General features: G+C 34.8%; 1 protein-coding gene across 4 annotated transcripts in view; it reads right to left on the bottom strand.

Moving 5' to 3' along the window:
• Positions 1 to 626: 626 nt before the first annotated feature.
• The window catches only part of LOC136030277 (signal peptide peptidase-like 3), a 75255-nt gene continuing 51138 nt past the window's right edge, over positions 627 to 24743 (bottom strand). For 2 of the 4 annotated variants that reach the window (XM_065709139.1, XM_065709140.1), the window contains exons 7-12: positions 22257 to 22448; positions 20807 to 20958; positions 15977 to 16132; positions 13760 to 13875; positions 5541 to 5685; positions 1210 to 1513 (exon numbers count right to left, since the gene is read on the bottom strand). In XM_065709139.1, the coding sequence (XP_065565211.1) occupies positions 1445 to 1513; positions 5541 to 5685; positions 13760 to 13875; positions 15977 to 16132; positions 20807 to 20958; positions 22257 to 22448 (830 nt within the window). In that variant the 3' untranslated portion in view covers positions 1210 to 1444. Of the gene's footprint in view, positions 1514 to 5540; positions 5686 to 13759; positions 13876 to 15976; positions 16133 to 20806; positions 20959 to 22256; positions 22449 to 24743 lie in introns of all 4 variants that reach the window. The other 2 variants (XM_065709141.1, XM_065709137.1) reach the window with 2 other exon arrangements.

A 24743-nucleotide genomic window follows, 5' to 3' on the forward strand; every position in this document is an offset into this window, starting at 1 on the left:
GGATAGTGAGTTATAAGATCAATGAGATTCTTTTGATGTAGATCTATCTAATATCTATCTATCTTTGATAAGATCTATCTTTGTATTATAATAGGATGCACCAAATAACACAATTATGTGATTTATTGTATTGTATCAGATTAACGACGCTTCTTGACTACTAAGGTCCCTGTGGTGCATTACTGCAGCATGATTCGATCTCTGGGAGTGGTTTATTATAATCTAGTCAGTTAGCAATGTTTAGATATTATTACGTATTTTTTAATATAGGAATTATTTTTAATATTATTTTTTAATATTATTTTATAATTTAATTATTTTTTTATAATTTAATATAATAAATTATTTTTATATAATTTATATAAATTATTTATAATTTATTATTTATAAATTTATTTATAAATTTATTTTTTTTAAATTATTTATAAATTTATATAAATAATATAAATTATTTTTTTATAATTTAAACTATAAATTATTTTATAATTTAATATAATAATTTATTTTTTAATATTAGCAGTATAGGGGGAACATCATTTATTCAAAACGACAGCAGTGTCAATAACTTTTATAAGACAATATCAAGGAAATTAATGAAAAAGTAGTTTAGGCATTATTTTTTTTTTAAATACGGTAGAATATTCATTGTCTTTCCTGGAATTTTTTTTTTGGCATTTATTGATCTTTCAGAAGCAAAGAGAGACATACCGTTAGTAATTTTATCCAAAACGATATTTGCCAAAAATTAGATCAAATATTGTCAGTTGAAATGATTAATACAATCATATTACGATATCTCTTACCATTACATGAAAATTTTCAAGCTTTTTATAGCGACGTAATGGACAGTCCAATGAATGTAATGACATACTGAATAATAGTGACGTTCTCGTAACGTGGTCAGTGTAATCACACAATCAAAAGTTGTCAGTTGGGTAGATCGGGGCGATAATAGTCGTCAAATCTCGGTACCATTACAAATAAAATAAAAGTTTAATTTTTCGAAGTGACGTACTGGAATTATTTTCGTCAGCCTTAAGTAAAATTTGGTGCGTCTTTATCGCGACAATCGCACTGACTTCCCCACCAACTAATTTATGGGGGAGAAGAAGGGGGGTGCAGGGGTTTAATCAGACTGAACTCACCTAGATCTTAAATTTATAAGCAATTTTTAAATATGTGAAACATCTTCAAAGTTTTCATTAGCAGACTCACCCACCACGAAGAGCTTTTCGAAAGAGGTTCCGGAGCTCTACCCCTGTCCTGTAAAGACTGCACATGTTACTTCTGTAGTACGTATTACAAATATTGATCACTAATTGATAGCCTAATTACACTTCTAACTCGTGGAGGAGAATCAACTGAATATAAATGATTGCAGCTTGTTTTGGCGTTCTGATGCATAAATCAGCGAGTATTTCTGCCAGAATCATTGTTTGACTTCTTATACGTCCTGGTCTCGGCTCAACTTTTGATTGGCAAATGGTTCACTCCACATGCGCCTTAAGTCACCCTGAAAGAAGGGGGAGAGCTTTATTCCTCTTCTTTTACGACCCTGAGTACCAAACCTATGACAACTGAACATCTTCAGAAGTCGATTAAATAAAATTGAAAAAAAAAAAGCTGCGGGATTTCAAAATCAATCATTTCTAGTTATGACTGTAAAGCATCAGTTTCCAATTCGCTCCTATATCTACTGTGCATGACCCCTGTTACTGTAGACCCCCTCTTATTTTTTGAATAAAATGCTTTTCTGGGGATATTTCCATTGAAAAATAAAAAAAAAGACACCCCCAAGATATTGATACATTTTGCCACATCCCCAAATTTTCGTAAATTCATACCACTACTTCTTGCAGTATTCTTTTTAATCCAAAAGTATTTCCGCCAAGGTTATGCATAAATTCCAGATGCCTTATCAAGGATCGACAGCGATTAGTGGGGAAACGCCCTCCCATACCTCCTCTTTCCTACATAAACGTAGAAAGGTCTAATAGTTTTTTTTCACAGGGTCAACATCATTCCCACAGCCCTAGTAGCAGTGGCCTTAAATCATGTAAATCACTCATTATTCACAAGTTTTAGAAGAAAAGGAGGCCATGTTTGGTCTTGATTGTCCGATCAGTTAGGAGGTCTTAATGATTGTTCACAAGACCACGATTCCCAGAGTTTACAAGAGATTTACAGAGTGCATCTGAGTAAATTGAAAGACACTATGATTTCAGATAATATCCCGGTCTGTGGCTCGTGGGATCAAGTTAATACTTTCAGGAGCTCATGGGGGGACGGGGTCAATTAATATTTTAAATTTGATTTGAGATAGAAAACATACATTGATTAACAAATCAGAAAAAAGACACTATGCATATGTACTGCTAGGTTATCAATATTGTGTATCTGCGCTATCTTGGTAACGGCCAAGTTGAAACTTTCAGGGAAAGCTGAGAGAGAGCGAAAAGTTGACGTTGATTTATCACTTGAGGAAGAATAACAGACCCAAATTAAAACACGCTATGCGCATCAAGGGTATCAAAGTATCGTACATGTAATATCTCGGGAACTTTCAGGTAGAGGTGAAGAAAGAAAGAGGGACAGGGGACTTTTTATTTTTGCATTGCTCGCCTCAAGCAGAATGAATCTACTCTAGTTTAAGTAACAAGATAAGTTAAATGATATCGTGTTTTGCCAAGCATTAAAAATAGCGCACCTGCAATATCTTGGAACTTTCAGGAAGCTATTCTTTGAAGGTGGTGACCATGTGGATTTCGAATTTTGACTTGGACATGGGACAGAGAGGGTCTTAACATATTTTGTTTCAAGCCTACCTAAAAATTTTTGTACTTAAAGCCCCTGTTGGCCTATAATCTATTTTTGGCAACATAGCAATGTAAATAAAAAAACTCTACATGTCCCCAGGCTGACAAAATAAGGTATCCGCAATATCTAAATACCGGTTAGGGATATCAACTTGAAACTGGAAGGAGGTTTTAGGAGGTCAAGCAGACTCAAGAATTAACTTCGGGAATGGGGCAAAGGTGTAGAGGTAAATGTGTACATAAGGTAAAGTAAAGTTAAATATTTCCCAGAGTCATTGCTGGCTCATAGGGCGTTGCATTGCCGTCCAGTCCCCAAGTACCAAGCCTGTCGTCCAACCTTGTTGCGGCGACAATCTATTCCTGGGGGTCCGTACTGCCAAGCAGAGCATCGACCCACAGTGCTACAACAGGACTGAATGAGTGCACAGCTTATTGTTTATCTTCATGTCCATTGATTTCGTTATTTCTTTAATCTATATTATTTATTCTATTTCCTATTACATGCAGTACTTACTATATGAGAGGTTTTTCAATAACTCAATAAATATTATGCTTAGGGAAATGGAAAAAAAGTCCAAGTTTGAAGAAAAATTTCGCCTGAAAAAGAATTGGCATCCCTGCTTTTAATTGAAAAATATTCTGGTGTTATCATTAAAAAATGATAAACCCCCTCCCCCCCCCTTGGATACCACCTTGACAGACTGAAAATCCTTGGATTGTTCCAGTTTAAACAGTGTGCAGCATACCTATCTTGCTGCTAAAATGCTGGTAGGGTAGGATAGAAGCAGAGTGGTTGGAGGTTGGCGTATCTGTACCAATAATACCAAGCTACAAGTCACCAACATTATACATTTAGTTCTTTGCGTGAATTTGATTTTAAAAAAGGTAAAAAAAACCATGCCTAGAATGACTATGGCTGTAGACAGTGGCTAGATACAACCCAGGTGTATTGGAAAAAAGAAGAGTAGAGGTATCGGTTTTCCTTTCTCAAAACTCCCCCCAAAAAATAATTTTGAGTCAAGAGTAGAACTTCCATACTCTCAATACGGCGTGTAAACCGTCATCTTTTGTTATATTCACTTTGCATTTTACGATATGGCCAAGTGCATAAATCGGCCAAGGGGTAACATAAGGGCTGGATACAGCCCATTGGTAAAAAAGAAATTAGTCTTATTGGTTTACAAAACAAATAATTACAAAATAAATCACCATCCCCCGCAAGACTCCATAGCCTGATAAAATAGCAGGGAACACAATTGTAGCTACTAATGTTTTACTTATTTATTCATTCAGCCGAATAATGTTAAGCACAATTCTAATACTTACCACAACTTACCACTTTTTGCGACACAAATTACAGAATAAGAAACAAGAAACGGGGCAAAAAAGAGAACCAAATAAATAGAAACAAGAACAAACAGACAAATACACGAACGTATTAGGCAGCCTACCAGTAGTAAAGTGATTTATGTGAATTTGTGTTATGCAGTGGCCTCTCAATTAAGGCACTTCTCAATTATTAACCTAAGAGTGAAAATTGGGTCGACATATCCTCTACCTTTTCTAAAACCACACTGTTCTTCTCTTAAAACTTTGTCTACAGCATCTTTCAGTCTAAAAAGTATCATACTATTAAATAATTTGCTACCTACAGAGACCAGACTAATGCCTCGCTACTCATTGCTACTCATTATTAATGCTACTGCGTTACATACTGCATGCTCCTAATGCTATTCATTATTATCACCTTTCTTATACAGTGGTTTAATTAAGGTTTTCCTAAAATCGTTAGGTACTTTTTCAAAAATCATATTCATAATCTTCAGTAATTTATTTCTAACCTCCCATATGTAAAAAACTCATTTACCACACCATCAGCACCAGAGTCTTATTATTTTTTAATCCTTTTAGTACTGTCGCTAATTCTCCATCACAAAACAAATCTTCCTTCACATCAAAGATAGCACAAACTTTTTGTTTTCTTCTATATCTCTTTCTGCAACTCCATCTTAGCACATTCTCAAAATAACAGTTTAGAAGTCATAGGGAACTTAGAAGTCTTTAACGCTATTTTTAGCGCGTTTTTAAAATTGCTGTTTTTCAAAAACACCAAGCTCTTTTTAACTCTAAAGATGTTTATGCAGACATCTTATGCAGGCCAAATATCCATGGTGATTGTCGTCTTTTCTTTTCCTTCTACTTATCGACAATTTTCTTTCTTTGTCTTAGTAGAGACGCACTCTAAAATGCACTCTAAAACGCACTCTAAAACGCAACAGCGGATCCTTGGCTATACTGTAACTCTGTGGTTGGAAAATACACCAGGTAAGAAAAAAAGGCGAATACAATGTATCGCAATAAAACAATACTACAAAAGAGAGACAATGAAAGAGAGCATGAAAGAGAGCATCTTTCTGCTATTTTCTAAAATCACTAAACGAGTTAAGCCTGCGGTTCAAACCATGTAACAATTTTAATTTCATGTCAAGTTATTTTATTTTAATTGAAATCAATTCATTTCGCCTTTTTCCATCATTTATTTCATTGTTTATTTAACATATATTTATAATTAGGTTTTTTCATTTTAATCTAATTTCAAGTGCACTTTAATTTGTCACCTTATATTAATTAATTTCTAATCGTTGAAAGTTTAAGTTTTTTCAGTTCTTTTCGTAAAAGACTTTCTTTCAATCTAAATCTAATCAGTTGTAAAAAGGACCTTACCTTGAGGTACGCCATTGTAAGCAAAGGCAAAAGTGTAAAGGGTACAAGGTACAATAGAGCAGGCTGTGCAGCTTTAAAGAATTCTGAAGACACTGTTGCCGTCAACAGACCCAAAAAATAGCCAATTAATGAACAATGGAAGTATCTAAAAAGTAAAGGTATCCTTGAAATAATAAAAAAAGAATAAGTAAGGAATAACAAAAAAAAGTCACACGGGGAGACATTACAGCATAAAATGAAGGACAGTTAAATAGAGCACAGTCTTTACAGCTTTCAGGAGTTCTGAAAACACCGTTGCGGTAGACCAAAAAAATAGCCAATTAATGAACAATCGAAGTATCTGAAAATTAGAGGTACCCTTGAAATAAAGAAAAAAAGAGAAATAACAAAAAGAAGTCACAAGGGAGATATTGCAGCAAATAATGAAGGATAGTTAAATACAGCAGACTGTGCAGCTTTGAAGAATCCTGAAGACATTGTTTCCGTAAAAAAAAACAAAAATTACCCAGCTGATGAACAGTGGATGTATCTAAAAAAGTAAAATGGGGCACCCTTGAAATGACAAAAAAAAAAGTCAAAGGGGAGATATTGCAGCATATAATCAAGAAGATTAAAACAGAGATCGTATAGCAAGCACATTGTCAAAGCTAAAATGAGAAATGTAGTAAAAGATGAAGAAGAACTATGATTGCTATGGAAAAGAGAGAGAAGAAAAAACGAAATTACCGATTTACTTTGCAATTCCACAAAGTGAGATTATTTTGTCTTTCTGATTTTTCTTATTTACTGTTTCTTATTTTATTTACTGTTGCGTTTGTATTTATTTAGATAAAAGTGATTTAGTTTTTTCCACAATTATGTTATTTATATTGTTTATGTTTATGCATGCACATTCTCTTTTTTTATGGTCAAAAACATTTGCCAAGCAGTTCTCAAAGGGCGATTCAGAAGGAATAAAATTGCTCTTCGCCAGCATATTTTATGAAACCTCTTTAAAACGGTACAAATTATAAACAAATATTTGAAAAGTCAGTTTAGTAGTTTAAGAGAGGCGTGGAAGGAGCTGAAAATTAAAAACTAAAGGAAAATTGAAAAATAGTTTTAGTAACCCACGCTCTTTTTCCTCAAACACATCCGATAAAAAATTTGGAGGTAGCCATTTTGCTAAAAATAGTTCAAAGATCATATAACAAAAATCTGGGGTCCATGCAATCCCCCAGGGCCCGGGGGCAGGCGTTGTAAATTATCCCCTGTGGGTATATATGGTCCTCATAGAAGGGATGCTCGAATAAACTTCAGAGAGGGCTCATTTGATTGGAAATTAAAAGTTCTAGTTCATTTTTTCAGTTACAAAAGATCGGAGGGCAACTAGCCCCCGCACCCTTCCATGCCCTTTTTCCCCAAATGCATCAGATAAAAATTCCGAGAGTCATTTTGTCAAAAATAGTTCAAAAGTCAGATAAAAAAAAAAAAAAAACTGAAGCGTTGACACAACCCCCCAGCGCCCGGGGATAGGCGTTGTAAATCATACCCTGGGGGCAAATGAGGCTCTTATGGAAGGGATGCTCGTATATACATTAGAGAGGGCTCATTTGATTGAATTTGAAAGTTCTAGTTAACTTTTTAAGATTAAAAAGTGATCGGAGGAAAGCTAGCCCCCTCCCCCCCCCAAATACGTTTTTTCCTCAAATAAAAATTTTGAGACAGACATTTTGTTAAAAAATAGTTTGAAGATCAGATAACAAAAACTCCAGTGTCGACAAAACCCCAGGGACAAGGGGCAGGCGTTGTAAGTTATGCCCTAGGGGCATATATGGTTCTTATGGAAGAGATACTCGTATAAACTTCAGAGAAGGCTCCTTTGATTGGAAATTGAAAGTTCTAGTTCAGTTTTTAAGAGTAAAAAGAGATCGAAGGGCAGCTAGCCTCCGCCCCCCCCCACGCCCTTTTCCCCCCAAATACATCAGATAAGAATTTTGAGATAGCCATTTTGGTAAAAATAGCTCAAAGGTCAGATAATCAAAATTTCAATTGACGATACAACCCCCCAAGGCCCGGGGGCAGGCGTTGTAAGTTACGCCCTAGGGGTATATATGGTTCTAGTGGAAGGGATGCTCATATAAACTTCAGAGAGGGCTCATTTGTTTGTAAAGTAAAATTCTAGCTCACTTTTAAAGAGTCAAAAGACATCAAAGGGCAACTAGCCACCCCACCCTCCTCCACGCCTTTTCCCCCAAATGCGTCAGATAAAAAATTTTAGATGGCCATTTTGTTAAAAATAGTTAAAAAGTCAGATAACAAAAACTCAACTCCCCAACGGGTTGTGTCGACACAACCCCCCAGGGCCCGGGGCAGTCGTTGTAAATTTTGCTCTGGGGACATATATGGTTCTTATGGTAGGGATGCTCGTCTCAACTTCGGAGAAGGCTCATTTAACTGGAAATTGAAAGTTCTAGTTCATTTTTGAGAGTCAAAAGAGATCCTAGGGCAACTAGCCCCCCCTTCTACCCCCTCTTTCCCCAAATCCATCCGATACTGATTTTGAGACAGTCATTTATTTTAAATAGTTCAAACGTCAGATAACAAAAAACCCAAGGTCGACACAACCCCCCAGAGCCTGGGGGCAAGTGTTTTAAATTATACCCCGGAGGCGTATAAGGTTTGAATGTAAAGGGTGGTCGTATAAACTTTGAGTGTGGCTCATTTGATTGGAAATTGAAAGTTCTAGTTACCTTTTCAAGAGTCAGAATTTAATGGAGGGCCTCTATCCCCCTGACACAGACACCCTATTTTCCACAAATGCATCAAATGAAAATTTTGAGAAAGCCAGTTTGTTTGAAATAGTCCAAAGATGAGACAACAAAAGCTTCATTGTCAACATAACTCCCCTCCCCCGCCAAAGCCAGCGGAAGGGTTTTAACTTATACCGCAGGGGCATATAAGATTTTAATGGAAGAGGTCGTTGTATGAACTTTGGAGGGGACTCCAATGATTAGAAATTAAAAGTTCTAATTCACCTATTAAGAGTCAAAATTGATCCGATGGTGAATAGCTCCCTTCCCTCTCAACCTTCTTTTCCCTAAATGCGTCTAATCGAATTTTTTTATATAGCCATTTTGTTAGAAAAATAGATTAAAGAAAACATATAAAAAAAACTCCAGGGATAAAGCAGCCCCCCAAAATCCGGGGGTAAGTGTTTTAAAATGTGCACTAGGGGCATATAAGGTTTTTATGTATTGGATGGTCGCATAAACTTCGGAGGGGACTTACTCGATTGACAATCAGAATTTCTAGTGCCCTTCTCAAGAGTCAAAAGCGATAGGAAGGCAACTAGCGGCCCCTCCCCCAATGCCCTTTTTTCCAAATGCATCCAATCAAAATTCTGAGATAGCTATTTTGTTCAAAATAGATCAAAGATCAAATAAAAAAACTCTGGGGGTTGACACATCCTGTCAAATCCCGGGGGCAAGTATTGTAAGCTACGCCCCGAGGGAATATAATGTTTTGTGTAAGGGGTGGTCGTGTAAACTTCAGAAATAGTTCGTATGATTGGAAATTAAAAGCTCTAATTACCTTTTTAAGAGTCATCAAAAGTGATCGGAGAGTATTTAACACACACACCCCCCACGCCTTTTTCCCCAAATACATCCGATAAAATTTGAGATAGCCTTTTTGTTTAAAATAGTCCAAAATTCAAATCACTATAAATTAGGGGTTGAGGAATCCTCCATAGCACCCAGACAAGAATTGTAGCTTATGTAAGTTGAGAGTTCTCAAAAATCGAAAGTGATCAAAAAGAAGGAAGCCCATCCCCCCCCCTTTTTGTGCCTTTTACCTCTAAATGCACCTTATCAAAATTTTGAAATTGCCATTTTGTTCAAAATAGTCAATAATTCAAATTACTATAACTTGGGAAATCTTCCCTAGCCCCCGGGGCAAGGATTATAACTTGTGTAAGGTGCCTATTATTAGAATATAAGGTTGTGTGGAAAGGGTGGTCGTATTAACTTTGGAAGGGTCTCATTCGATCGAAAATTGAAACTTCTAGCTCTTTTTTAAGAGTAAAAAGTGATCAATGGCCACCTATCCCACGCCGCACTTTTCCAAAGGGCATCCAGTCAAAATTGGGAGATAGCCATTTTGTTCAAAACAGTTCAAAGGCCAAATAACTATGCTTACAGGGTTGACCCCCCCCCCAGCCCCGGGGAAATGGCCCTGAGTTATGGAACTTAATTATTGTTACTTTGACGTTTTGTTTACTTTGATACTTGTATTTAGTGATTTACGTGATAACTTCTGATGTTGAAAGTCTGATGTTGAAAATGAAAGTCTGATGTTGAAAAAGAAATCTTATTTTGAAATAAGGAAATTTTTAAAAACTTGAAAATTTTTGCAATCAAAAAGCGAATAGACCAAAAAAAAACTTTCAAGAAGTAGGGTTATGTACTTCTAATGAATAAAGTCCTAACTACGATAAATAAAATGAAAATTGCAGAAAGACCTGACCAGGATTTACCAATAGGCTCACTAGGCTCTGCGACTTTCACTATTCCCGAAGTGAAAGTCTCACATAAAGGAAGCGGCAAGAACGCTAAGGCCTAGAGGCGTCAAAGCTTTTAAACCGGCCTGGGCGAAACCAAATCTTGAGCTGGTGAGCATTCAGCAATTAATATCATTATATGCCCAACATTCAGTTTGATTTATTAGTTCTTACCAAAACAATTAACTAATTGTTTTGGTATGAACTAATAAATCAAACTGAATGTTGGAATTCAAACTAAATTTTGTTATTTTAGAATAACAAAAATTAAAATGGGGAATTTCGAAAAACTTGAAACTTTGGCAATCAAAAACGAACTGAAATTAATTTTAAAAAACTATCTGAAAAAGAAGTTTTCTAAAGAAAAGTAAAGGCCATATTAAACTAAAGATCAGAAGAAATACAAACCTACAACAAGTCAAACTCAAAACAGCCAGAAATTAATATTAAAGAATAAATGAAACCCAAAATGAATAAAAATTAAATAAACAATCATAGCCAAAAACATACAACAGATACTAATATAGATGAATAAATAAATCACAAAGCGATTAAAGCTTAAGTTGAATATGCAAATCAAGCTTAAAATGAACAAAAATATTTTGCCATTGAGGCATAAATGAATCCCAAAACGAACAGAAATTAAATAAGCAATCATAGCAAACAAACAAACAATAATTGACTAATATAAATGAGTAAGTAAATCTTAAAATGAGTGAAACTTAAATTAAATCCAATGCCAGCTTGAAAGGAACAAAAATCTCTACAAACAAGAGTTTGGATTTTGCTTCCTTCTTTCACTGTGAATGTCTAAAACATACTGCGTCATTGGTGCTTTATTGAAGACTATATGTGTCTTGATTAGTCTTGAAAAGTAAGAATAAAATAAAACTAAATGTTTGATATACAATACTATTCCATCAGTTCAAGATTTTATTTCACTGCCATTCTATTTCCATTTTCAATGCTGCAATAACTGGAAAAAAAAAATTGTAATATAATTCGTTTCAGTGAAGTACTAATTACGTTATATGCTTTGGACTTTTACAGTTAGGGAAGGGGCCTCCTTCTTTCACTATAAAAGTCTAAAGCCTACTATGTCATTGGTGCTTCACTGAAAACGAATTATATTACAAATAATTTTTTTACTTATTACAATATTGAAAATAAACATAGAAATTATAGTAAAATAAAATTTTGGACTGATGAGCTTTCAGCAATTAATATCATTATGTATCAAATATTTAGCTTAATTTTATCAGTTCTTTCCATGCCTATTCAAGATAAATATAGCTCAACTACAAAGAAGAGTTTAGATAGTGGCCCCTTCCCTAACTGTAAAAGCCTAAAGCCAAGTATGTCATTGGTGCTTCACTGAAAACGAATTATATTACAAATATTATCTTTTCCAGTTATTGGAGCATTGAAAATAAAAATAAAATTACAGTGAACTAAAATCTTGATCTAATGATCCTTCAACAATTAATAGCATTATATATCAAACATTCAGTTTGATTTTATTTGTACTGTTCAAGACACATAAAGTTTTCAGTAAAGCGCCAAGGATGCAGTAGGTTTTAGACTTTTACAGTGAAAGAAGGAGGCCCCTTCCCTAACTGTAAAAGCATAAAGCCTATAACGTAATTGGTACTTCACTGAAATGAATTATATTACAATTTTTTTTTTCCAGCTATTGCAACACTGAAAATGGAAATAGAACTGCAGTGAAATAAAATCTTCAACTGATGGAATAGCATTGTATATCAAACATTTAGTTTTATTTTATTCTTACTTTTCAAGACTATTCAAGACACATATAGTCTTCAATAAAGCACCAGTGACGCAGTAGGTTTTAGACATTTACAGTGAAAGAAGGAAGCAAAATCCAAACTCTTGTTTGTAGAGATTTTTGTTCCTTTCAAGCTGGCATTGCATATTTGATTTAAGTTTCACTCTTTTTAAGATTTACTTACTCATTTATATTAGTCAATTATTGTTTGTTTGTTTGCTATGATTGCTTATTTAATTTCTGTTCGTTTTGGGATTCATTTATGCCTCAATAGCAAAATATTTTTGTTCATTTTAAGCTTGATTTCCATATTCAACTTAAGCTTTAATCGCTTTGAGATTTATTTATTCATCTATATTAGTATCTGTTGTATGTTTTTTGGCTATGATTGTTTATTTAATTTCTGTTCGTTTTTGGTTTCATTTATTCTTTCATAGTAATTTCTGGTTGTGTTGAGTTTGAGTTATTGTAGGTTTCTATATCATTTGATTTTAAGTTTAATATGGCCTTTACTTTTCTTCAGAAAACTTCTTTTACTATTTATTTTTTTAATGAATAGACTAGAAAACTAAGACCAAGCTATAATAATTTCGCATTATCCTTAAAACAGCTGACAACTAAAAACTTGTTTAAAAACTGAAAAAAATCAGCAATTTGGCTTAGTCTTGCTGAAAATCCGAGAACTGGAAATTTAATTGACAAATCAAACTAAATTCTGTAATTTGGCTGTAGCACGGCTTCTGCTGGAAACTAAATATTTAACATTAGCTAACTAATGAAATTAGTTAGGAGACTAACTAATTTCTGCTGGAAACTAAATATTTAATATTAGCTAACTAATGAAATTAGTTAGGAGCCTAAATAATTTCAACTGTTGTAGCAGCTGCTGAAAACTTGCTTAAAGATTGAAAAATAATTTTAGTAATTTGGCTGTAGCACTGCTGAAAATCAGAAAACTAGAAATTTAACAAGAATCTGAAAATGTTTTAAGTAATTTGGTTTAAGCATAAGATTACCTCTTCTAAGACTAGAAATTTACTGGAAAACAGAATGTAGGTTTAGCAACTTCGATGCTTCGTAGTAGCTGCTGAAAACTTACTTGGGAACTGAAAAATAATTTCAATAGTTTGCCTATAGCTGTTAACATCAAAAGAATGGATAGTGTTCATTTACCAAGAAAATATTTAGTATGGTCTATGATACACTACTAACCCAAATAACAACTAAGCGCAAGACAAAGCGACCTCGGACCAACAAAGCTGCATATGCTACTCCTGCGCCCCAATCAATAAAAAAAATTTGTATACCCTCTCCCATAAAGTTTCAACTTCCCTGAAATTCTTTCTTTAAGACCATACCCCACAGCATTAGGAGATGAACTTCTTGTCGTTAAGCACCCAACGAAAGACTGAAGAACTCATCATTTTATCCATAGGACGTGACTACTTATCTTAACCTTTTCATACCATGCAGGGTATGAAAAAGCCAGAATTTTTCCGGGGGGGGGGGGGAGGAGTTTACAATAAGATTTTTTTTTAGTGTTTTTTTACAACAAAAGACATTGAAAAAGGTATCAAAAATTTGTTTATATTTATTTTTGCTACGTTTTTACGTGTGGGACAAACATTCAGGGACATGTCACAGACATTCAGTGGGAATGTCTGTGACAAAAAAATTTTTCTTTTGTTTATTTTTGTATATTTCCATGTGCTGCACTCCGTCTGTATTTGTGTGTTGTTTTTATAAGCTTTTTCGTTGTTGTTTTTTTAGGTCGGATTATAAATTGTTCATTCATTCATTCGGTTGTTTGCTTTTTTTTTATTCTTTTGATTACAATAGATTTCGTTTATCAATTTTGTGAAAATAATTCAGAAATAGATTTTTACTCACGTTATTTTACTTAAGTGAGTTAATGGAGGAGGAACACCTGCTGATGCTTGAATTAAATTTGCTTTTTTGAAGGCATCATACCGTAAAACGAAACACAGTAGCAAACCAGGCATCACCTAGAAAAAATCTTTGATTCAAGTCTTCAGAACACTGATAACAGAATAAAACATTCAATTTTAAAAAATATATATATATATAAAAGAGGTCGAATTACAAAGAAAGAGAAAGGGAAAAAGAAAGAGAGAAAGAGAAAAAGGGAGAGAGAAAAAAAAAAAAGATAAAGAAAGGAAGAAAGAGAAAGAGAGAGAGGGAGTGTATCTGACCTCGCTTAAATGAGGTGCCAGGGTCTTCCAAATCTGGCTTTTATATTATATTCTTTTTATTTTATTCTTTAGATAATATTCTATAACATATTTACATCTATATTATATATCTTTATATCCATATTATTTTTTCTTTTATATTGTTTTTTACTCTTTTTCTTTTTTTAGTGCACTTTTACAAAGGCCGTTGGTAACATGGCCAAAATATTGAGTTTTAGACTCGGCATTGTTTTAGTTTTATCTACTGTCTTGAGAATCTTTATTTTAAAAATATTTTTCTTCTTCTCCATGCGACTAACTAAACTAGATACAGATATGAGACAACAGCCGTTCACACTTGTTCCACGTCTGAAATACGGTTCACACATAATTGTATCTCAACTGTAGTGACATATTTTCTAGCCACAGTAGCATAATCACAATACTTAATAATCACACCTTGGATACACATCTTGCAAGTTTTTTAATATATATTGTATTTTTTTGTTATAAGTTTTTTTTGTGATTACTGAGTATTGTGATTATGCACAGTAGCATAATCACGACACTTAATAACCACACCTTGTATACACATCTTGTAAGCACACCCTGTATGCATAGGATTGTGAAGCAACGATACCTTCATACATTGCAGTTGATTCGATGATTTTTTTTTTTTTGCCACAGTAGCACACTTCCAATACATAAAAACGTATATGTGCATGAAGGGCCCAAACGCAAAGTCCCAAAACATGCAAAGCATTGTTTACTCCAAACTGCACCAGATGGCGCAGCCAGACTATTTTTTACAAACATTTATGATAAGAATTGTCTTCGTGGATACACCAAGAACAAAAACTTATTTTCAAAACGTTAAATTAAACAGTCAATTCACATCCGTTCAATTTCACGTCCAATGTTTTTTTTTTGGGGGGGGGCGTCTTTTTTGATATTTTGCCAAATTGGAAATACACACCAAAAACATGGATTGCTAATAAATACCCTTTTGTATTCCTTCGGGAGTGAATACTAGACCTGCGGTACCAACGCTCCATGAAGTGTTGCAGCAACTTTGAGACACTTGCACAGCTAGCCAAGTGACCCTCTTTATGGGACTGAGATTGAACCCTCTGAAGGGGCAACATGCTTTTTCTGTTGATTTCTACACTATCAAACTGATCTCCAGTGGGCTAATTAAGCCCAGAAACTGAGCCAGTAGACTGACAATGAGCCCGGAATCAAAAGGGCAGCTACTGTTTACTCAGTTTTGCAGGTTCAATTCTGCCTGATGAAGAAAATTTTAAAAAATCAAGAATTTCATGAAACAAAGAATTTTGAATTTGGAAATTCTAGATTGACCTTTTCGGAGATACCAAATTTTCGAGGTCAGGGTCAAAAGAGAAAGGTTAGCGTTATTTTACACAGCAGAGAATTTAATGAAAAAATTTGGCCCACCTTTCTCCCTCTATGACCTTTATAGTCTAAGAAGATTATATCAATGTGGTTACGCAGCAAATATTTTTTTATTATGTGGATTTAGAACCTTTATTGAGATTCTCCTCTTAAATAGTAATGAATTCGTTCAGAGGGGTCGCCATTTTCATGTCATTTAAGTGAATTTCATAACTTAAAGAGAATTCACCCATTTTCTGTTAATTATAGAATTGTATTTTTGTTTGTGTGTTTTCTATATCTTAATTTACTCCTTATCAACATTCTTATATATGCCTCTGGGGCTGATCTTAAGGATCACCTATATCACTATTCTTAAAGACAAAGAAAAGATTCTAGGTCATTCCAACTAACGGATGTCAATCCATGTCATCACTTAGAAAATACCAATAGCAAAATTAAAGCCTTCATCCCCCTAAAAGAACAGGTATGTAATAGAAACAAAAAGCAGGCATAGACTTACAATATCTCCCAATCCAAGCATCGAGAAATTGCCTCTTTGAGATGATGACGGGAATACAAGTTTACCTGGTAGCGACAACTTTTCATGATTTGCGTTAGATAATCTTAATCTCTGGGCTAAGAATTTAACTGGATTGTCTGCCGATCTCGTAGCAACCTGAAACAAAAAACATGAAAAATAGAACAAAGTTCAGACCTGTCTCAATCAAACCACCACAAACTAGCCTCAGAAGAAGCACCATTTCACTGAGCTTTCACGTTTTTAGTGCAATAAAAAGGGAGTGTGAAAAAGGGAGAGACAGGCAGAAAGACACACAGAAAGAGAGACAGGGAGAGAAAGAGAAAGAACAGGAGAGAGAAAAAAAGAAATGAAAAGAATCTGAGGACAACGACGCAAAGATATATTCATTCATACATTGTTAACAAACGATAGCAAACAATACTGAATGTTTGAATGAATATGACATAACCTACAAATATATTGTATTAGTAGGCGAATAGTTCACATCCGCTTTTATATAGACTTTTCAAAACCACCTCTTGCCTTTAAACTTTCTGCCACTGTGATTCAAGTATTAATGCTCGTATTATGGAAAAACGCAAGTCTCCATAATTTATGGCTTTTTTACCGACATAACGTCTTTTTGACTATTTTTGACTATGGCTTTTTTACTATGACGTGGCTTAGATATAAACTGGTCAGTCCCCTTGTTTCATTACGTTGGGAGGGGGCTACCAGATAAACATCAAATTAATAATAGACAACTGACATGGGTTTGGGCGATCTCCAAGACATGGGTGTATCCTCGGAGGGGAGGAGGGAAATGAACGCAGACACCTTGAAACTTTGTCGGCTCGCACAAAGGTAGAAAAAATACAAGTAATACCCTTAATATTTATGTAAAACATGTCCACGGGAAGATATTTTTCTGTATTCCCCCTCCAAAGCGAAAATCCTGGATTTTGTCCCCCCCCCCTCCACAAAACCTTACTCCATGAGATTTTCTTCGTGCCAACCATCGTAGATAAAAATTGAAAATTAACTGGTGTAAATATGAAACATTTTAAAGAAACATGAAACGTTATTAAGAAAAAACAAAAAAAAACATGGGATACTCAAACTTATGATGCCCTTTATTAGCCCACGTCATAAGTTACTATTGTTATATCTATAACAGTTTAGGGGAAGGGTTAGTATAGTTTTCTAAACCTGCCCTACATCGGTGAACATCGTTATGATGTCTTATGTTTTGAATAATTTTATATTCTTATATAAGCGCAAGAATTGGGCTTATTGGTATTTTTTTTTTTTTTTTTTTTTTTTTTTTTTTTTGTCTAGTACATGTCTACTTTTAGAAATAAAGGTACTCTTACCCATTAACTCAAAACACCCAAACATGGTAACAACAAGAGTAAAGTCTTTATAGAACATCATAAGTAACAAATGTTGCAGATTTTTCTGTCGACAAATTTTTGCCACAAAAACTTATGTGGTCGTGGGATATCAAAAATAGAAACTATTGGCTAAAAATGATCAATTAAGCTCTTTGCTATGACTGGTAAGCACAATTGAGTGGCTAAGTTTACGTAAATAAACGTAAAAAAAATCACCCAAGTAGAGCTACAACCGTTAATAAAGGTGCATACTCGTTGATTGGTCAGCGAACGCTCAAGCAGGGAAGGTCTCTTCCAATGCGAAAATGCTCTGCCCATTGTGCAGAGTATGATTCCTGAGAGTGTCACTGAGAGACCAATCTTTCGTGGGAAGGTGAAAAACCTGATCTTCGGAAAAACGCGGGGTGAAACCACCCCCATTTTTAGGGTATAATGAGAGAAAGGTTGAGATGGCTAGGGCACGTTCTGCGGATGAAGGATTACGGATCGCTAAAGATTGTCCTTTGCGGTCAACCGTCTAGGACTAAACAGAAAGCAGGTCGTCCACGGTTGAGGTGGGGGATGTCATAAAGTAAAATTTAAGCGAAATGGGAACTTCTTGGAAGGGTTGAAAGAGGGAGACTTTGAATAGATTGGGATGGAGGAGCGTACGTAGTTGTGTTGGCCTCAGGCGGCTTGTTGCTGTGGTGAACTGTTAGTAGTAGTAGTGGAGATTAGCAATATACAAAATTTTATTTGATAGCACTTAGCAAGATAGTCGCCCTTACATTTTTTTTTTCATTCTCATTTTTCATTGTTTTTTCGTTTTTTGTTTTTTTTCATTTTGTCTTGAAATTACATAAAAAAACTAGTTTTTTTAACTGAAAGTAAGGAGCAACATTAAAACTTAAAACGAACTGAAATTACTCCGTATATGAAATGGGTTGTCCCCTCAGCAATACCTCGCTCTTTACGCTAAAGCTTTTAATTGTTTAAAAAGCAGAATCGTGGCAAAGAGTCAAACTTTAGCGTAAAGAGCGAGGGATTGCGGAGGGGACAACCCATTTCATATACGAAGTAATTTCAGTTCGTTTTAAGTTTTAATGTCGCTCCTTACTTTCAGTTAAAAAAACTAGTTTTTTTATGTAATTTCTGAACGTTTTTGAATTAATGCATGTTTGATTTTGGCTCTCCACACATAAATTATTAAAATGAAATTTGCATATTAATTCCTTTTTGGGCTAAATGGCATTCTCTTAGTTTTGATCAGACGATTTTGAGAAATAAGGGATGGGGAAGGAGGCCTAGTTGCCATGCAATTTTTCGGTTACATAAAAAGGCAACTATAAATTTTAATTTTTAACGAATTTTTTTATTAGTAAAAAATATACGTAACTTAAGAATTAACTTACGTAACAAACTTTTATATTCTTTAAATTTTATTATGTATATGACAGGGTTTGTACCCTCGTTAATATCTCGTTCTTTACACTAAATCGTAAGTTTTGTCCCAATTCTTCAAGAATGACCCCTTAATCAGAAAGGCCGTAGAATAAATAGTTCTAATTATTAAAAATACTATAGCATAAAGAGCGAGGTATTTATCTCCTCCTAAATACCTCGCTCTTTATGCTAAAGTATTTTTAGAACCCCTCATATGCGTAATAATCTCAGTTCGTTTTAAGTTTCAATGCTACTCTTTACTTTCAATTGAAAAAACTTTTCCATGTTTATTTTTTCATTGTTTTTTTTTATAGTAATTTAAGAAAATCCTGCGCCCTTTTCATTGAATTTCTGTTCCCCCATGACATATTTCTCCAAGGAAAGATCCTCCCACATAGCCCCCTCCCCTCAACCCCACCCCCAAAACCAAAAAAAAATCCCCTGAAAACGACTGTACACTTCCTAATAACCATTATTATATATAAACACTGGTCGAAGTTTGTAACTTGCAGCCCCTCCCCTAGGGACTGTGGGGGGGGGGGGTAAGTCATTCCCAAAGACATAGTTATTATGGTTTTTGACTATGCGGAACAAAATGGCTATCTCAAAATTTTGATCTGTTGCCTTTGGAGAAAAAATGAGCGTGGGAGGGGGCCTAGGTGCCCTCTAATTTTTTCGGTCACTTAAAAAGGGCACTAGAACTTTTCATTTCCGTTAGAATGAGCCCTCTTGCGACATTCTAGGACCACTTGGTCGATAAAATGACCCCTGGGAAAAAAAAAACAAAACAAACAAATAAACACGCACCCGTGATTTGTCTTCTGGCAAAGATACGAAATTCCACATTTTTGTAGATAGGAGCTTGAAAATTTTGCTAAACGGTTCTCTGATACGCCGAATGCGATGGTGTGACTTTCGTTGAGATTCTGTGACTTTTAGGGGGGTGAATTCCACGTTCGTTACCACGAACTGTTTGACAATGTAGGAATTCCAACAAGAAATATTATATAATATGTACTTTTACCATTATGATAGCGCTGATACAAAATTTGAAAAGAATATCAAGAATACACCGCAAACAAGAAAACCCGTGAGAAGCCGGTTAGACTCTCTAAGGCTGGACAAAAATATAAACTTATCGTGGTTGTAGCAGTAGCTGCAATCTAGTAAGAGACGAACACGTCCCATAGTAACAAAAAAACAGCCCAAAGCCCCCTGAAAACGGTGTCAGATCGAAAAAAAAGTATACTATTAGAATCGCTTTGACCAAAACCTCTATAAGGGTGACTTATAGTCCCTTGGCTTGAACAACAAGAAAAATCCGTTTCACTTGAAAACAAGTGAAACGGCTGCAACCATAATATTCTGCATCAAAAGCATCTTTTTTCATTTTTTGGCCTCCACTGGTAGCGGAATACTGGAACATCACAGGAAGCTGGTAAATGGCTCCATTTTATTTTATTCTTTTTTGCCTCCACTGGTAGCGGAATACTGGAACCTCACAGGGAGCTGTTTAATGGCTCATTTTTTTTCCTCCGCTGCTAGCAGAATACTGGAACATCGCAGGGAGCTATTTAATGGCTCACTTTTTTTCCCTCCACTGCTAGCAGAATACTGGAACATCACAGGGAGCTGTTAAATGGCCCCATTTTATTTTATTCTTTTTTGCCTCCACTGCTAGCGGAATACTGGAACATCACAGGGAGCTATTAAATGGCTCCATTTTATTTTATTCTTTTTTGCCTCCACTGCTAGCGGAATACTGGAACATCACAGGGAGCTGTTTAATGGCTCACTTTTTTTGCCTCCACTGCTAGCGGAATACTGGAACATCACAGAGAGATGTTTATTGGCTCATATTTACTATGAGACCGTTATCATTACACTGGCTTTGAACATATAATTAGAAATTAATAACAGAAGACACCGCAAAGAGGGAAACACAAGAAGCAAATTAAACACTTTGAGGATGGACGAAAAATGTTCTTTTTAAGGTAATTTTATGCTAACTTACCTTTACCATTACATTGGCATTGAATATGTAATTTGAAAAGAATACCCAGAAAACATCGTAGACCAGCAAACCAGCAAGGAGCAGAGTAGACACTTTGAGGCTCGGCAATCTAACGAATGCGATAAACGCAACACAAAGTCCCATGCCCATAGCTAAAAAAAAACAATTTCAAAATTATCATAAAATCACTCCTGTTCGCACAGCAGTCTTAATTGCTGAAATATCTTAACTATTGAAAAGGTTTGGTTACCCCTTTTTAATTTGCAATTCAGGAAATACACTTGGAATACTGTTCATTTTTATAGTGTGACTGAACCTTCTCCCCCAACCTTCTGGTCCTGGCCGAGATATACTAATTCACGGAGCAATATTTCGAGGATGATGAGTTTAAAACCCAGTAAACCCAATCTCTTTGATACAACCCTAGGAATTAGGTATATTCTTTCAAACATAAATACATCTAAGCCTACCAAAATTAAGTACTTCTGTTTAATGTATAGCCGTTTCAAGTTTTCCTGAGAGACTCAGCCCCACAAGCAACGATCTGGTGGCAGGTCCAGTCCCCATGAACAATCCAAGACAATATTCAGCATGTAATGTAAACAACTTTGCTTTAAATTTAATTAACCTAGTAAATAACGGTAGATGTGGTTCCAAAATATTTTATTGTCTTATAAATTGTTCCACCTACGGAGTACATGTGTACATGGCAAACATAGAGAATTGTCCACAAATAGAAGTTGCAATGGGGGTTAGGAGGAAAAAGAGTGAGTTAGGGGAAATTTAGGAGAAATAAGGCTTCCACATTCCCTAAAAACTCAGACCAAATATAATTCAAAAATACATGGCGCAGCTCCCAGTTATCCTTTTTGCAACGGAATTGTGCCTAAAAATGAAGACAATTAGAGAAGAAAACTTAAGGCTCAAACAAATGAAACTGTTTTTTAATATTTCAATGTTCCACACCCAATCTTATTTCATATCTACTAACAAAAAATTAATCAATATTAGCTGCTACAACCATCAGTTGCTACACAGGACGCCCATAATTTTGAATTATTTTTTACAATCTAAAATGACTAAAAGAAATTTAAATTTATTTTAACCTCTTTTATTAGGTCTGCCCATATGGTTATGAGCCGTGGTATTTATCTTAGCGATAAATATACCACTGTGGAGGTTTCCTAGAAAGACAGATAACAGATAATGCAGGAATCAGATGAAAGACATTCCCTAGACGGTCCTAAATCTTTACTGACCCAAGAGAAGATCTTTAGCACGGATTAGTTTGCGTAAATCCTCTTCATTCCTTTAACACAAATCATTCATTGATTCTTAATTTAATACTCAACGATTAACTAATAATCTAATTTATTCAATAATTTTTAATCACTCAGTATTTAATTCAATTCTGTAACTCCTCCTCCAATAAGTCAATATTTCAACTCACCGTCCATAAGGAGCCAATGACCTGTTAACGTCCAAACACAAACGATTGACACCGATAGCGCAAACGCCAGTAGTTCAGCTGAGGTAAATCGTCCACAGAAGCCAAACGATATTTTTCCTGTTCCAAAACAAGGTCGACATAGATACTGACACATGGGTAGAAGTAGAAATGCTAATGCCACACTCGCGATTACTATAAAAACAACAAGAGACAAAAATCACTAAATATTTATAATATCGAACCAAACCTGAGAATGTATCTCAAAGTTTAACTGTTTTACATCACAGCTATTTTACAGCTTTTTAGGCTAAATAGGAGTAGTGACCACCCTTTGGATTCTGGAAGCCTCGCAAGGGGTATACTATTAGAGCCCCTCAAAACGTTACTATGCACACCTGGGTCTTATGCAATACTATAGTGCATCTCTAATGGTATAGCACATCTGTATGTTACGTACTGAGGGTTTGTTTTCAAAGAGATACAGTTAAGGATAAGTAATCGTACTTGTAGAATAAGTGATCTTGGATGGCTCAAATATTGAGATTTTGAGATGAGATTTTGCAAGACTGTCTTACGTTTTTCACTATAGGTTCATTATTTGAAATAAAATTATAAACTGAATCAGTGTTTAAATTTTCTGTATTACTTCGAATCGACATATATTCCAAGATGTATATTTTTTTTGTTGTTTTTATTTTTTCTATAGCTTCACTAGCCCACTGTGTATTACAATATCAGATTGTAAAACGTATATAATCCTACCTGTATCTATAGACAGCAGGCATTTTTCAGGCATATACATAGTATATATATGCTGTATATATAGCCCACTTTCTCATTAGAGTTGGCTACTAGGATTGTATAAGATTGTAAAACGTATATAATCCTATCTGTATGTATAGACAGTAGGCATTTTTCAGGCATACATATAGTATATATATGCTGTATATATAGCCCACTTTCTTATTAGAGTTGGCTACTAGGATTGTATAAGATTGTAAAACGTATATAATCCTATCTGTATAAATAAACAGTAGGCATTTTTCAGGCATATATATAGTATATATATGCTGTATAGATAGCCCACTTTCTTATTAGTTGGCTACTAGGATTGTATAAGATTGTAAAACGTATATAATCCTATCTGTATAAATAAACAACAGGCATTTTCAGGCATATATATAGCAAATATATACTGTATATATAGCCCACTTTCTCATTAGAGTTCAAGTTCATTTATTTATTAATCACACATACATGTATATGTATGACATATGCCCATGGAGAGACAAACTCGAAAAACTAGGCCTAGACAAAGATACAATAACAAATTACACTACGATTCAAAAATAAAAATGACGGCAAAGATACAATAACACAACAATAATATGAAAGTAGCAGCTAGCCCAGGATCTTCCAATGGCCCCCAATGGTTCCCTAAACTGGGAAAAGGGCCAGGATGATGAGCAATATGTTCCGTCAAAACAGTAACTTCAGAAGAATTTCTCAATGTAATTAATTAAAAAAATTGTTAATTGTTAAAAAATTATTAATTGTTAATTAAAAAACTGTTAAATGAAATTGCAGTGCTCAATAAAGCGTTTGACACGAGCGAAATATTCGCGTGATTTTTCCTTTTTCCTTCCTCCCTAGTTGCCATTGGTGTGTTGTTTTCATTTCTTTCTTCTAATATAATATATATTCCAGTATGGTTTCTGACTTTTATTCGAAAGACTGGATTTGTATCCCTGTTAATTGACAAATACGCAGAAAAAATGTAGTTTTTTTATTTCTATGCCTTCCCTAAGACCTTTATGGTTAGAGAAAGCATCTAATTCTTCAAACTGCAAAAAAAGGGTCAGTTTAATGAGAAATACATTCTGTCAAAGCCAAAACAATTCTGTCATAGCAAAAAGAATCATTTGGGATTTTGTTCGTTATCCATTATATACATAAAGTTTCAAATATTGCCATAAGTTCCACGAATAACCGTCAGAAATTGAATTCTACAGAATGAATTGTGTAAATAAGTAAACCGAATTAATGTCTTTGTGACTGAAATTAAAGCCTGCGGACACAAATTTTTGGAATAGATGGCATTGATGAGGTAAACCGGAAGTTAATAATCCTACCTTAGTTTTCCGAATGCTTTTAAATATAAAAATACAATTCGATCCTGTAGTTGCGCAATGGGTTTGACCTTAGCTTGATGATATGGGACTCAAAGATCGAACCTTGTTATAACAACACACTACATGGCCGGCGCGGTGTTAATCCCATTAAGCGTTATAAATCCGATTACTTACTTACAATCGTTATTAATGCGCATGGGGGATTTTTCCAGCGGGGGAGGGAGATTTTCTGGGGACAGTTTCCCGTTGGGGGAAGTTTTCAAATCCTTTTGTGTTTAGAAATACGATCGTTGTTAATACACCACAGAAAATTTTCAGCAGGAGAGAATCTTCCTAGAAGAATTTTTTGGAAGAG

The sequence above is a fragment of the Artemia franciscana genome, chromosome 8 (genome assembly GCF_032884065.1).
Source record: "Artemia franciscana chromosome 8, ASM3288406v1, whole genome shotgun sequence".
NCBI classification, from domain to species: Eukaryota; Metazoa; Arthropoda; class Branchiopoda; order Anostraca; family Artemiidae; genus Artemia; species Artemia franciscana.